This window comes from Dysidea avara, chromosome 9 (assembly GCF_963678975.1).
Source record: "Dysidea avara chromosome 9, odDysAvar1.4, whole genome shotgun sequence".
In the NCBI taxonomy this organism is placed as follows: domain Eukaryota; kingdom Metazoa; phylum Porifera; class Demospongiae; order Dictyoceratida; family Dysideidae; genus Dysidea; species Dysidea avara.
In genome coordinates this window covers 22924124-22939945 of record NC_089280.1, presented here as the reverse complement: position 1 = coordinate 22939945, position 15822 = coordinate 22924124, and the positions used below count along the sequence as shown (strand labels likewise).

The 15822-nt window shown below is 37.8% G+C and overlaps 1 protein-coding gene across 3 annotated transcripts; it reads right to left on the bottom strand.

Annotated features, from left to right (window-relative positions):
• Positions 1–932: 932 nt before the first annotated feature.
• On the bottom strand, positions 933–3968 carry LOC136266163 (glycylpeptide N-tetradecanoyltransferase 2-like). 3 transcript variants are annotated; one of them, XM_066061154.1, is made up of 4 exons: positions 2227–3968; positions 1793–2172; positions 1382–1456; positions 933–1332 (listed from the first exon to the last, which is right to left on the bottom strand). In XM_066061154.1, exons 1-4 carry the CDS (start codon positions 3108–3110, stop codon positions 1241–1243), a joined length of 1431 nt encoding a protein of 476 aa, XP_065917226.1. In that variant the 5' UTR covers positions 3111–3968; the 3' UTR covers positions 933–1240. The 3 variants fall into 3 exon arrangements, with proteins under 3 accessions (XP_065917226.1, XP_065917227.1, XP_065917225.1); XM_066061155.1 differs by having other exon boundaries at positions 1783–3968; XM_066061153.1 differs by having other exon boundaries at positions 1793–3968.
• Between the last annotated feature and the right edge of the window lie 11854 nt (positions 3969–15822).

The following is a 15822-nucleotide window of genomic DNA, read 5'->3' as shown; positions in this document are numbered from 1 at the left end:
AACTAGCCACAATCCCTAAGGTTTAAAATCCATCTTTAAAGCAGATTTTACTCCTTAAGTCTAGTAGTGTGCAGCTGATGGATAAGCTTTAAGAAGGATATGATTCTTATACCACTACTGCATCGGGTGTTGCTGATATATACCCTTAGCCCTCAAGCTTCAGGTGTATATATATCAGCAAAATCCTTTGCAGCTGTGGTATAACTATTATACATAGCTACCTACGTACAACACATTTCATTGGCTGTTCCCCAGGAATAAAGTGCACCATTAAGGTATGCAGGATTTTGAACCATTTTCAGTACCAAGCCTACAATGGGTTGGGTACATGGTGCTGTGTTATAAACACAATGCTGCAAATATTATACTCTTGCATGCCTTGTGGATACTTGCAGTTATGTTTTATTATTCTCAATTATTCCAGAAAATCATCAAAATTATTCCAGCATATAATCCCCACGAGTCTTAATTATAGTATTGTGATACCTCTAACATTGTATACTGATACCACCCTGCTGTATAAGCACTCCAACTTGACAGGCAAAAATCTCAATAAGTATAAGGTTGGTTGGTTGGCATATAAAACAAAACTCACTACAAAATAAGTGCTAAAATAATAAAAATGCAAGTACTGTAAAGGGCGTAGTCAAGATGAAGCGGCTACAGTAGCATGTTTTGGTGTTTCCCTTACTTTTGTTCTGATGCTCCTGGGTACTTGATGTGTTTTGATGCTCAACGCACAACGTATTCCAGTAACAACAGCAGTTTTATAACTTAGTTACATTCCTAATGGTTAGTTTTAACAGTGAAACATTGAGATTATTAACCATGTAGCTAGACTGAAGCTACAATTACCATGTTCCAGAGTAGAACTTCCTTTTTTTTAAAATAGCCAGGATCCATCCCTATAATATGAACTCAAGAAATGAATGGGGGAATAATATATCTAAGCAATCTGGTGTATACATACAATTGTGTTTGTGCGTGCCGTCTAAGTGCATGTGGGTAAGGTTTGAAATATGCATTTATAGATACATAGATGTATCTTAAGTAGCAAGGTGCAGCTCCTTTAAAATGTCACTTGAAACCTTTTCAAGTTCTCCAAGTTGTCTAATTTTGTCTAGCAGTGTTAACCAAATCTTTGGACCTGCACCATTATTTTGTTGTTAACCAATCTATCAATAGTTCTCGACAACATCTTTTTGGATCACCATTGTGTTTTGTTTTTATAGCCTGCAGTTTAAACTTTATAATGTAAAACAAAAGCAACATCTTCCCATTCTGCTTGAATCTTTGGAATTACAATCTTGATTAGATCAGCCATTTCTGGTACTTTAAGAAATGCAAAAATAATTTAATAAGTATAATAATATTATCTTACCATCTGTTAGTGATATTGTTGGCTCTGCATCTGATTGAGGTACATGCACAGATCTGTCTGAATAGCCAGTTGATGCTAAATAAAATGCAACATAAACAATTATAATCAGAACTTGAGAAAGTTTATTACTAAATTACATGCAATAGAAAAATTTTCACATTTACAATTTACTTAACAGTATACTGCCTTCATTTGGACAGGACAAGAATCATTAATAGCCACTGCCTTGCCAAGTTACACAATGCTCAGTTTGGAGAATTAATTGTAAACCTCACTTCTTAATAACACGCCTGCCTCATCCCCATTCTTTCATCCCAGATAAAGTTTAAATTGCTTTTTTCACTAGCATGCTGCACGCCATACAAATACTAGGAATTCTTAATGTCACTAAATACACTTACTATGTCTCACCTTTCCTCCGATCCTTAGCCATCTCTTTAAATTGCTGATTCATTACTTTTGTTTTAGTGACAAAACCAGGTTCAAAAATACTTTTATTTATTCCAATTACAAAAATAGAACAAAACACACAGCAACTTTCCTCATCCACTTCAGGGTAACTGTAGTTAAAAATGTGCCAGTGCGTACTTTGATAATAATGTACTAACAAGTTCTCAAAATTGCACCTAGCAAGTCCATACTGTTGAGTACTGAGTACATCAACTTTTTCTTGCTTTGCACACACTAGTAAGTCAGTAATGAGTTGTCTTGTTGGAGTCTTGGTATTTACTATAACAGAAACTGTTGCACATTTACCCATCTTGTCATTCACGTTATTGAATGAAGGAAACCTAAATCCAAACATGTCAGTAATATTTCCATTAACTGGGTCCTCAACAACGTACGTAATTATATATCCTGGAATTGATGGACAAAGGAAGTAATGATTAAACTCTTTCTCAGTTTGGAATACATGTCCAATCTCAAAATGAGACACTTCCTGGTTAAACAGAGCCATTGCACTAGGAACATCTTTCAACATCATTTTCCTCAAACCAGCTGTTCTGGGGGAGTTATATGGAAGAGGATGTGATGAACGTAAGAAATTATACATCCAAATAGTAAGGGTAATTGTGGGTCTAATGATTTGGGTTGATAAAATTAATACCGATTGTGATATTCCAAACTTGTTAACACGTCTCATAGCTTCTCTGGTAACCACATTGAACAATTCATCCTGTTTATAAGGTGCACCATAGTGTATTGCTTGTTGTAGTTCCACTACTGGTAGTGATTGGCCTTTGATACTTATGTGATATGGTATACACCAGAGAGCCCACACTAGTTTCTTACTGGAAGACTCTCTGACACCAAACACAAACTCACTCTTATAGTTAGGATGACTAAAGTTCCACTGAATGGCATTTTTGTAGACAACTCCATCATAGGTACTGTCATACAATTCCATGATTTCGTCTATGTTGTCAGTACTCAGTGTAGTCCATTCTAGTCCTTCAGGCAAGGGGTGCAATAGTTGCTTTGTAAAGTCCTCAAATGGTCCAATGTGTGTAACTTCTTGTCCACGCCAAAGGATAGGCAGCTCTGCCCATCGTACTACTTCAGGGATGGATAAGTGAGTGACTGACTGCAGTGCAAGCTGAGATAGTTTGCTCTCTAAGGCAGAATAAACTTGATATACAAGATCAACGTGAATTTGCCACTCAATTATTACCGACCCAATTACAATCCAGGAAATCGTACATGAATCTGGTTTCTTAGTTACTTCCATCTCAATAAAGAATCTATGTCTGTGTAAGTCTCCAATAGGGGAGTTTAGTATAAGCGTCTAGGAATGCAATTAGCGTTAATTGCATATTGCGTAACCACTGGATGCTCTGGATGCCCATAAAAATGTATTGAAGCCATTGGGAAAACGATGATAACCGACAATAAAACCTCCGTTGCTTACAAAGTATACGGTATGTTCCAATTTTCTGTACATAGATAGGAACTACGTTGATTTCCCTTTCGTTTCGTGGTTGCTTGCTGTTAATAGGATAAAGGGTTATCGAGTTATGGAGCCGTAAAGTTAAAGATTTTACAATACAACGCTTTCCAAGGCTGATACTTCTGAGTTTCTACTGGAAAACCACTCAGAACTGATTGGCAAAGCTTGGTAATAGATAATTTCATTAATTCCATGGATTATGAACGCTACAATCGACCAGACGGGCCGACAAGTAAACATGAAGTTCAGCGCGCTTGTAAACACTATCCAGGTGATCCTAATGCTTGTTCTTGTGTTGTTCTTCAATGAAAACATAGAAACAAGCATCTGCTTGCTTTCCTCGAAATCAGAACACTTTTTCGCCAGGCGTTTTCAACTTCAGAAGCTTGTAACTAACTAACCACATACCCTATGACGAGCAGACAACCACCAAAACGCGTAGAAATCAATGTAGTTTCAGGAGCTGTTTACAAGACTAGCGTATCTCCTTTTGTTTCCGGATAACAAAGGTTTTAGTGTCCGTGGTCATCCGTTTCCCAATGGTTTCTGTACATTTTTATGGCTAACCACAGCATCCAGTGGTTGCGCAACAGCAATTAACAGACCAATTAAAATATTTCCGCTTATGCTAAACTCCTCTATTGTCATTTGATTTGGATCTTTGTCAAGAACTTCTCTCATTATTGTGTGATCTGGCTTATTATTATTATAATAATTACAGGACTCTGAAAGAGTATACGTGCAATATAGTATGTAGTTAAGTTAAGTAGTTAATTAAGTATAAAAAGAATTATAAATTATAAATTGTTTAAGAAATCAGTAGCAGATCTACGGAATGCTTCAAGGGAATCCAAATTAACAACTGAGTCAGGTGAACTATTCCACAATCTGACAGTAGCTGGGAAGAAACTGAATTTGTGTATATCAATTCTTGAAAAGGATGTTTGATATCTTCTATTGTGCCCTCTAGTAACAGTGTCGATGAGAGATATCTCATAGGGTAGTTCTAGTGCGACAGAACCTTGCAATATCTTATAAAACATCATCAGTCTACTTACTTGTCTTCTAACCTCCAAGCTACACCATTTAAGCTCATTCAAGATACTGGTAACACTACTTGAAAAATCATAATCAGACACCACAAATCTGGCAGCACGTCGCTGAACACTTTCAAGCTTCTCAATGTTAGTCTTAGTATATGGTGCCCAAACTATTGATGCGTATTCTAGTATTGGTCTCACATACAAGAAATAGGCTTGGCTTCGTATTTGAGAATTACAATGATACAGATTACGCTTAAGAAGCGCCAATACACTATTAGCTTTTCTGCAAATAGTGGTAATATGTTTGTTAAAGTTCATCTTAGAGTCCAATATCACACCAAGGTATTTTGCATGACTAACCATTCTTAGTTGATTATTGTACAGGAAATAGCTTGTGGGTTTTGGATTACTTAAAGTAACTTGTAATACTTCACATTTATCTGTGTTAAATGTCATCATCCATTTATTAGCCCACTCTTCAATTCGTAACAAATCCTCCTGTAAGAAACGACTATCATCTGTAGTATGTATCGGTCTATAGAGCAGACAATCATCAGCAAACAAGCCACAAGAAGATGATACACAATCAGGTAAGTCATTAATGTAAACTAAGAATAACAAGGGTCCGAGGACAGTGCCCTGGGGCACTCCACTAATAACATCGATGGGTGATGATTGAGAACCATTACAAGTAACATATTGAGTGCGGCTGCTCAAAAAGGATGAAGTCCATTCTAAGATCTCATGACGTATTCCATAATGCTGCAGCTTATGTAAGAGATAACGATGTAACACCTTATCAAATGCCTTAGGACGTACACGCACTGGAAAATAAGGAGCTGCCTCACTTAAGGTCATGCCAAAAAAATGTTTTCTTGAAGTTTTCAATAGAATCTTGTGCAGCAGGTATCATAGAAGCAGCTGCCATTGCCTCCAAGATTCTAGTGTCTAAGAAGTTCCAGTAAGGACTATCAGCTAATGAAGTGCAGAGATTATCAAACGATTGAGCTCCCTTCAGAATGGGAATAATGTCGTGAGATTTAAGAGCCATATGTGGAGATCGTGCTGTTTCAAAAGCTGCTCTTTGTAAAGTAGAGAAATTAGCATTTGTAATGGCTGTAGTTACTGCTGCTGAAAGCCTAGTAAATGCTGTTTGAATATTTTCGTTTATGGAAAAACTAATAGGGATTGGAGGAGGTGATTGTAGAGGTTGTTGTGAAACTTCTTGGGTGGGGGATGGCTCTATTGTGTAGAACATAACGAAACAAACAGACATAGTTTTCATACAGCATACATTGTTTTACACATATCAAACAGATAGGGATCCCTTAAAATGATGTGCACCACCTAAAATTTTGCCTTTAAAGTAAAGATCACCCTAGAAACATCTTACACTACAAAAATCACCTTTTATGGAACATCAAATACAGCATTTAAAACAAGAAAACACTTAACAATGGCCAGATATAGAATTAGCCTTCTCACAGGTCCCTAGTGGGATAGCATTTAATTTAAAAAAACTCCTGTCTATCATCAATCCGGCTGGTCGTCATCTTCATGCTATGAAGCCACATCTCCGTGTTAATTTTCTATATTAACACTTTCCTTGAGCAGCATATTTAGATGCCACAAAAATATTTAAAGCACTTACACAACTGTAAAAGATACTGGAGATGCCTGTAACTTCACAATAGGTTTGAGACCATGCCCATTAATGATCTTGGTTAACAATCAAACGTGGAGACCACACCTCTTAACAATCTATTTACTGAAAGACAATGACCACACCCCTATTGGTTTAGCTGTATTTATAATAATAGCACAGTGACAATAAGGAATAGTGGCCATGCCTCAGTTGAGAACTGACTTGAGACACTCTAATACAGCAGTCACCCTAATAGAACAGTACACGTGAATAGCTGTATGCTATAACAAAAAAAATGAACTAACTAGTATATTGTTAATTTAAAATGAAGTAAGGATCCAAGTGATGAAAAGTAGTGAAACAAGAGATGAATAATAGTATTATTTGTACAGCATAGCTTGGTGGGAAAATCCCTACTTTGGCATTCAACAAATCATTATAACATGCAATGCCAATGTATGTTTTCTCACAGAGCTATGCTGTAATACCATCATTGATCTCTTGTTTATGACTTGCATCCCTACTCCCAGTTTAATATACTATTTTACTGTAGTTGCACCTTTAAACAGTACGATAGTACCATTTAAGTAGGGATCCCCCCAAAGTGATGTGCAATGTCTAAAACATCACCTTTAACATCAAATACAGCATTAAAAACAAGAAAACACACCTGTGGCCAGATATTAATTTTTTTTTAATTACCGAAACTCGATTTTTGCCAGCAGCCAGCCTGCCTACCTGACCACAGTCACAAGACTGGAAGCCAAACAAAGCAGTGCACGGCCACCATTTTACACCACAATAACAAACTCTAGTGTTGCACCAATAATTGGATCGGTTATCGGAAAAACCATATATCGGCTGTGTTTTTTGCATATTGGTATCGAATCAGCACCAAGATGAAAAAAGTAACAGATACAGATATATGTACTAATCCAACAACTGAATGTGTTACTGTATAATACTCTCAATAGCAGCTTGACGTATTATATTGAAATACGTCAAGCGATTAGCCAATAGAATTAGTATTACACTTGTTTGTCAAGGTCCCATGACAAAAATCTATAATACTACTTTGATTGGCTAAAATAGTGTGGTGTGTTTACATTAGAAGTAAATGTCCGATTTGACAACTATTGTTACCATAGTGATAGATGCCCCCAAGGTATGACACAATATGGTTGCTTAGCAACGGTTGCTATGTAACGGTTGCTAAGGTAAAAGTCATTTTGAGACCATAGCAACGGTTGCCAGGCAATGGTTGCTAAGTGTGATTGGTCTTTTGCAGTGGTTATTTTTTGAATTTCTGTTGCCTAGTAACAGTTGCTAAGGTTGTCGGATTAATTTGCAATAGGACGGATGGCTGTGGTATTCGGGATTAATAGTTCTCGCATTGTAAAAAGGAAGGAAATAGTGCTCGGCTTCGCCTCGCACTATTTTACTCCTTCCTGTTTACAATGCTCGCACTATTAATCCCGAATACCACAGCCATCTGTCCTATTACATATACATATTTAGAAATACATGCTCATGTACACCAAATGATGTTTACAAATGCATTGAGTTACATTTTCCTGTACAATAATGTTGTTATTACTGCTTCAGTGTACTGTCAGCTGTTGTAGTAATACTGACACTGTAAACAAGCTAAATTGGTCCTTCACAATCAAATTTCAGCTACAAAATGCTGTGTTACATCGGATCGGCTACATTTATCGGCTTGAAAATATTAACCAATATAGGTTATCGGAATATCGGCAAAACCTCATATCGGTGCAACACTACAGTAGTGGCATGTGCCTTTTGGGGTTGTGGCAAGTGTGTGCCCTCTGTGCCTTGTTAAACCAGGCGCATACCCACAGCCGGCAGAAGGTTGGCTGTGGGTGCTCACTTGGTTTACTGGAATTGTTTTTGTAAAAACGTGTTTGTGTGTACCAACCTACCTATGTTTGCTTGTCCGTACGCACGCACGAGCTATAACATTAAAAAATGTTTCAAGGCTGGCTGTTTCAAGAGTGTGAAAGAGTTTCCACAGATCGCCTATTTAGGGTCAGATCAACACAACCATATTGAGCTGACTGTGGATTTGGAACAAAATTTATATCTTCACAAGCCTCAACTTTTTTGGTACCCCAACTGCAAACTACCTCAGTATCCCAAGTGAAGACTAGTAGTTCACCTGCTACCTCAGTATCCCAAGTGAAGACTAGCAGTTTGGTACCTCAAGTGAAGACTAGCAGTTCACCCATTACCTCAGTATCCCTAGTGAAGACTAGCAGTTTGGTACCTCAAGTAAAGACTAGCAGTTCACCCACTACCTCGGTATCCCAAGTGAAGACTAGCAGTTCACCTACCTCAGTATCCCAAGTGAAGACTAGCAGCTCTATGGCAGGTCAAGAAGGTGAATCTAGTAATACAAACGTCAAACAAACAATACCTGGTTTACCAGACTCATTGACACGTCAATGTATCTGCATTGATGATCTTTGTGTCTTTAAAGCCCAGCATAAATGGAGAATTGGCAAGATTTTGCAGTTTTACTACGAAGATGGAAAAACACAGAAGGCTCATCAGTGTAATCAGACATCACTGAATATCACAGCTATTAATAAACGCATTGCTGTTGTCTGTTCCTGGTTTAGTTGGCATCCTCCATTGTCTGTGAACACATTTTTAATATGCTTCACTTCCTTGAATTATCCTAATTATTGTTCAGTGAATGAGTATGTTTTAACACTGTCACTTAATTGCTTGAAATCAGAATGCAGCGGCTGAAAAGTTTTCTCAGGGTATTTTAGGAAGTGATGCTTCCAAACATACATTAGTCTGTGCAAAACTCATTCCCTTTCTGAGGAGGCAGTGTAAAGTATCGAAAGAAACATGTGCATAACATCAGACAACAAAATAGACTTGACTTCCACTACTACAATTGAAGAGAGACGTGAAACTGCTGCTGCTATAACATGGAAGAAATATGGCAGCTATTGCTTAACGACAGTGCATAAGTTGCATCTTTGCACTGACCATTTACTGTGTGATGTTTACATGGGAGCAGCACAGGAATTAATAAAGAGACAATTTCCACACATACACGAGATGCATAATATTTTGATGCAAAGTTCAAAAAATTTGAAGCCATTTGATATTGACAATTGTTTACAGATTGTGCGTGTGCAGCTTGGCAAGATAGATCACTGGGTTATCATCTCTACAAAAGGTTGCATAAGCGGTGAAGTTGAGTTGTATGACTCTTTGCAGCAAAGACCTAGTTTAGCAACACAAAAGGTCATTGCAAGATACCTCAAATCTCCATTAAAATCAATTAGGATTGAAGTCATAAATGTAGCACTACAGAAGGGTAGTGTTGATTGTGGTCTCTACGCCATTGCCATGATGACCAGCACAGCGCAACTGGAAGCATATACGGATATATACAAAACCATCATTTTCAGATGTATACGGAGAATATACAGACAAATACATGCAGAGATGGAGCAAGATGGCAGGCCGTATACAGGTGTATGGCTTGCCAATGAACGACGTCACATATATGTGAACGCCTTCTTCTGTTCACATAATTGTGGTCAAGACTGACTGCATTGTGTGAAACGTCGTCAGGGGCGAATCGCTATTAATTAATTAATTAATTATTATCAATTTACCAAAAAGGAAGGCATACACAAAAGGCAAAGCCTGTTCAAGGTGTCCGCCTACAAAAAAAAAAACATACATATACATATACCTACAGTACACTACAAACTAAACAGTACACAACAAAACACAAAACAGTGATTAAGAAGTTACTTGACACATAAGTAATTATTGTGACAAAGAACCAGCCTCAGCTACTGATTGACTGACGCTCGAGTGGCAGTATGGTGCAGCCGAAGCACAGATGGTAGAAGTGACTGATGTTTCGAGTGAGTACTAGTTTGTATGTACAAATGTAACAGCAGTTAGCTGCCGTCCTTGTTGAACTACCAGCGGCCCAACGGGAAGGAAGAACTGGTTTTGCCCACTCTTGGGTAACCCAGGTGCCCTTGTTCGCTTGTCCTTTTTATTTTTTTAGTCAATGGGTCGCGAGGGGTCAGCAACGGAGTAAAACTCGCGTACAAGATTTTAAATCTTGAGATTCACAGATATTTATAGATTTTAAGATTTACTAGTGATTTTTACAGATTTGTGAAGATTTTCTCAGATTTATAAAGACTTACTCTGCTGATTTATCAAGATTTTCAAGAGTTTTGTTGTTGACAGGCTTAAGCTACATGTTTATATCATCACATAATTTCATATGTAAGAAAGAACCATTTGCGACTGGGATCCTTGCTGTAATTAAAAGCAATCAAAAGGTAAATTTACACTAAATCAAGCAATTAAGAGGTCCTAAAATTGGATGATCAAGCACCTTAGCCAGTACACGAGAGTTTACAAGACTTTGCTAAATCGTAAAGCAATCAAGGCACCTTTTCAGATGAAATCAAATGATCAATTTCACCGATCAAAAATCTTTATCCCAGTTGCAAAGACTGTGGGTAATGACTACCCCTTGTACTGTGAAAATTTATACCACGTGTTCTATTAATTATTTTACATTTAATTGCAACTAAATTAATGAAGTCTGAAAAGTACATCAATATAACAATAAGCTACAAACTCTTTTGACAGTTATTATATACAATGCCACTTATTTCCTTTCTTAACTGTACTGCTACTGCAACTCAGATGATATCACTCTTTACACTTGTTGCATAATACCATCTTGGTTCCATCATCTGTGTTTCTACAGCAGCAAAATACATCTATTGTGATTGCATTAGGAACTCCAATTCTCCTCTCTCTTACCACAGGGAACGGCTGGATAACACCATTTTCTAAACATCTTAGTGATTAGATTGCCCACACCTTCACCCCCAGATGATCAAGCAGGCAATAGCCTTGTTGAATTCATACATTGAATTGATGCCTTGCTTGATGCTGCTGCTTGTTTCCTCGAGCATAAATCTTTCTTCTCCATTTCATAGACAACCGCAAACTGAATAGGATGTGAGAGTGTAATTACAAAAGCGACCTAAACCTTCTATCATTCTTACACTTACAGCTAGCACCTTCAAAAACGTGCTACGACTATGACGCATTAATCATGTGCGATGCGTTTACGTAAATTTACGGAAGATTGCGGATAGTTTTCATTCTAAGATTTACACTTAGATTTTTACCGTAGCGTACGAGATTTACACTTGGTTGCGGGCCCCTCGATGGGTCAGGAAAAGAGAATGAGCAATGGATGAAAAATCGTGCGGCTAGCTACACTCAGAAAGAAAAGAAAGTCTTTGGGTAACATGCTGCCACAAACAGTGTCATGTAGCTACAGTCTCGGTGGACATGGAACAGACTTAAATGCTACAGATCGTATATTAGTATAATTATTTTCAGTTTGTATGAATTTGGTTAGACAATATTTTCTTGATGGTAGATATTTAGTAGTGGCCCAACACTGCTATCACATAGTAAAACATCTGGTTTTTTTTTGCTGACCCAATAACAAAACATTGCTCTGGCTGTAGACTAGTTGCTCACCGTCAATCCATATATGGCAGCATACTTCATCTGTTGTCTAAAGAGAAAGTGGCATGGCCACAACAGACTAGTAGAGTCAATCCAATGGTCCCAGCATAGAATCTGGGCTGGCCTGATTTCTGTGGTCCTGGAACAGAGGTGTAAAAGTCCGAGTGGGTCAATGAAGGTGAATCCATGGCAGAATTAAATTTTGTTGAGTCAGTCTGGCAATGCTCACCCCTTCAAAAAGAACAACAGAAGCTTGCACACACGCAGTAGTACACACAGGATTGCTTGAGTGTGGGATTGTAAGGGGTCATTCTTCATCGTCCCTCTTCTCTTAGGTCCATGTCCTGCATGTAATTCTACTATGAAAGGACATAAGCAGTCAACATGATACAGCTTGCGTATTACGGTATCTGACTATCTGTAGTTTATGTGCACCTCTTTTTTAACTGTTTGTGCGATTCACTCACACCTTCATGGTTGATGCTGTAAACGTTGGTGTCATAGTGTCGATGTGCTGCTCTGTGAACAGAATTAAAGATATAAGACAAAATTACAACTTAAGAAAATAGTCATCAGCTTTCTTTCTCATCTTGAGTAAATTCATTAGCAGGTAATTGAATATAACAGTAAAAAAACCTATAATATTTATGAAGTTGAAATATTGTGATAATAACACTGATTGGTAATGGCTCACTGCATGGACTTTCCCTTACTGCAATTTCGTGTTGGTCATCTGACTTCACAGCTCACCAATGTCCTTCCTAAGAGTTAAAACTGCCTGTGTCATCATTTGGCATTCTTGAGACCCACATGTAGCTATATAAGTAGAGGATATTGTACACAGGACATGGTATACACAAGTAAATTTCATACCAATACCTACAGTAAATTATTATTTATTCTTGCCAATACTATTAGCACACAAAGCTAAGGGGTATATATGGCCACATGTTGTCTTGGGCTTGGGCTAGGCCAGTCACATGCATCACACCCAACAGAGATGAGACAAAGATGCAACAGTTACACTTTTGTCTGTAACCGTAGTATTAATATGGTACAGAGATGTAAAATAAAGCACACTACAAGAATATCACAATAATTAATATTTGTATGGGACTTATCTGATACAGATGGGTCTCTCAATACATTGCACCAGCTCCCACAGATGCAAAGCATCCCACAGAATGCCCACACAAGAGACCAGACGAGTAGAACTGGTAAGTAAACATTTCCTGGATCAGGAAATATGCAAAATACTAAGATTTCCTGGGATCAGGATACATGCAGCACAGGGAAGAATTTCCTATAGACTTTCCTGGTTATAGGAAATTCTGCCTTGTACTGCATATTTCCTGATCCAGGAAATTTTAGTATTCTTCCAGTGATAAGTAATGCTCCAGCTTAGTTAATGCTACAGTGCTTCAATTATTAGATTAGTTTAATTGCATTCAATGCAACTTACTCCAGAGATATTTGAGTTGTCAAGTCATCCATGGACTGCAACGTAGGTCATAGTCATGCACACTATACTTTTTTAATCTGATGTACATGTGATATTTAAGTCAGAGATTATCTCTTTCATGTGATGCTCAACTGCATGTGCAAAGCATATCAAGCTAGGGAGTCTGGGGGCATGCTCCATCAAGGAAAATTTTGAAATTATATACTTTGAAATGGCATGTGGAGACTATATTTTTGATTGTAACTGCTAATGCATATGATATGTATGATCAATTAGCTCAATGCAAGTTGAATCATTGGAATTTTTGAAAAGTAATGCGAAGACAATTAACAAATGAAAATGATTTATACCAGGAGCTTATAAGCGCCGAAGGCACGAAGGAGCGTAACACTCAGGGTATAGCTGTGTTCTATCTTTTGTTAATGAAACATGTCCTTATAAATAGGGACCCGCCGATTATGCTGGCATAATTTTGAGCATAATAGGTACCTAAAAGCATTGAGCATAATGCCAGCATAATAGGTTAAATATTTGTACGATAGTATAAATTCTTGCTGGAAAAATGACAATTGCAAATAAGATCGATATACTCTAATAGAGCAGTCAGTAACTCTAATAGGAAAATCATCAAACTGACTGTTTTATTAGAGTATATCGATCTTTTCTCTTATATGCAGCAAGAATTTATTATTTATGCTCCAGCCACTCCTTTTTTTCTATACAGTGTTAAACTAGTAGCAAAGCATATGAACTAAGGCATGAACATTGAGCATAATCGAGCATAATAGGTAAATATTGAGCATTAATTTAAGCATAATAGGTGAATTTTTGAGCAGTGCAGCATAGCATAATAGGTAAAATTATGAGCATAATCGGCGGGTCCCTACTTATAAAGAGAGCAGTAATTTCCTGGGCTGTGCTTAGTTACGTTAACAGGTGCTAGCGGTTAATATGCAGCCATAGAGTGTCAGTAATACTGGTAGGGTAATTAAAAGAATTGTTTCAACACAGCTCTGTTTCTGGTCCTCAGTACAGCACAGAGAGCTTACAAAACATATGGCTACTTAGTTCATTGTTAAGAGTTGATCAGTCTCTTTTAGTTTACAAATAGCACACAAGTACTTAGACTCATTATGGCTTCCTTTGAAGATATGGTGATGATGCAATAAACCACTAAGTAGCAGTGAATATAGGATGAATGCCCTACATGGACTGAGGTTTATATAATTAGTCAAATGTTGGAACCACTAGTATCATGCTCCTTGAAGGCTCTTATAAGCTCCTGTTTATACCAAGCAGTGTAATGAGAACAGTAGCTACAATCTGTACTGAATGCTCAATTAGAGTATATTTACGATGACTGAGCATTCAGCCATCGTAAATATACTCTAATTGAGCAGTAACTCCAAGAGTAACTCCATCAGTCAACTCAGATGTATTTATTTACATGTGTATTCATCGTATGTATTTATATAGAGCACTCCAAGAGCAGTTAGTTTGAGAGATACCGATGTGAGTAGAGTTATACTGTATGGTAGGGTCCGCAACGTGAAATTTCGACCTCCGAGAATCAACTACCAAACCACCCATAAATGCTAGGCTAGGTACCACTTAGAAAACGCCAGATTGGTGTTATTTTTCATTAACGTCTTGTCGTGCAAATCGGCGAATATGCTTACAAATTACGAGATTTTTTGCTATATCTTCAAGTAAATGTCTTTTAAAGCTATAATATGCACTCTCAACCTTTCTTATTAACTGTACTCTAAACTAAAACCATCAGTGGCTGCATTGTCTGGAGCGATTTCCAGCCGCAGCATCGCAAAAATGAAATTTCGGACTCGAAAAAAGTTTCGATGCCACTGAAGCACACAGTAGCGATGCCAAAGTAACCCTCCCAGGTCAAACTGGTCTGGCATGGGTCCAACTACTACCACACCAAATATCATGGAATTCCAAAATTGTTTGCCATCTGGCTGAGCTCGACGGATGTCAAAAATTCGTCAAAAATGCCGATTTTATTCACTGACGGGAACCTTTGCTAGCCAGATGTGCTAGTTTACTTCTCAAAAGCTTACTAGACCCATAGCCAGTAGCTTTCATTCATAGGGTTGGTCTGGCAGCTCTTCTAGCGACCTCAAAAACCAACAAATGCCGATATCCACGAATTTTGCCGATATCGACCAATTTACAATGCGTTAAAGAAATCTTGCACATCAAACGTGATGCTTTGCCTCTCTAAAGTCATGCTGCATCCTTGTTTAGTTATATTCGTCCATAGGGTGGCACTGGCGGCTCTCTTATCGAGGCCAAAATCCATCAAAATGCCCATCTCACCATTTGTCATCAGTTTTAGGAAGTTTTACAAGTCAAACATGCTGGTTTACCTCTCTGCATCCTTGCTGGACCATTCAATCACCTTCGTCTGTGTAGGCACCTTTCTTCAGTCTCTTGAAAACGTCAGAGCACACCAATTTGGCGCAACCACCAATACCAGTTAATGCTTATTTTGTTTCATTGGTTCCACGCAAAAATGACAGGAAAACCAGCAGAAATGTAATAGAGCGAAAATGGAGTTAGTCTAGCTCTAAATATTGTACTCTACAGGTTTATACAAATGATTACCGAAATGAAAATTCCGATTATCAAAAACCACAATCGAAATTTCCATTCGTGTAGAGTTCCGAAGGGTGGATATTTTAAACTAGACTAATTCCAGTTGGGTTATGTAATATTTCTGCTGGATTTTCGTGGAATCAATGAAACAAAATAAGC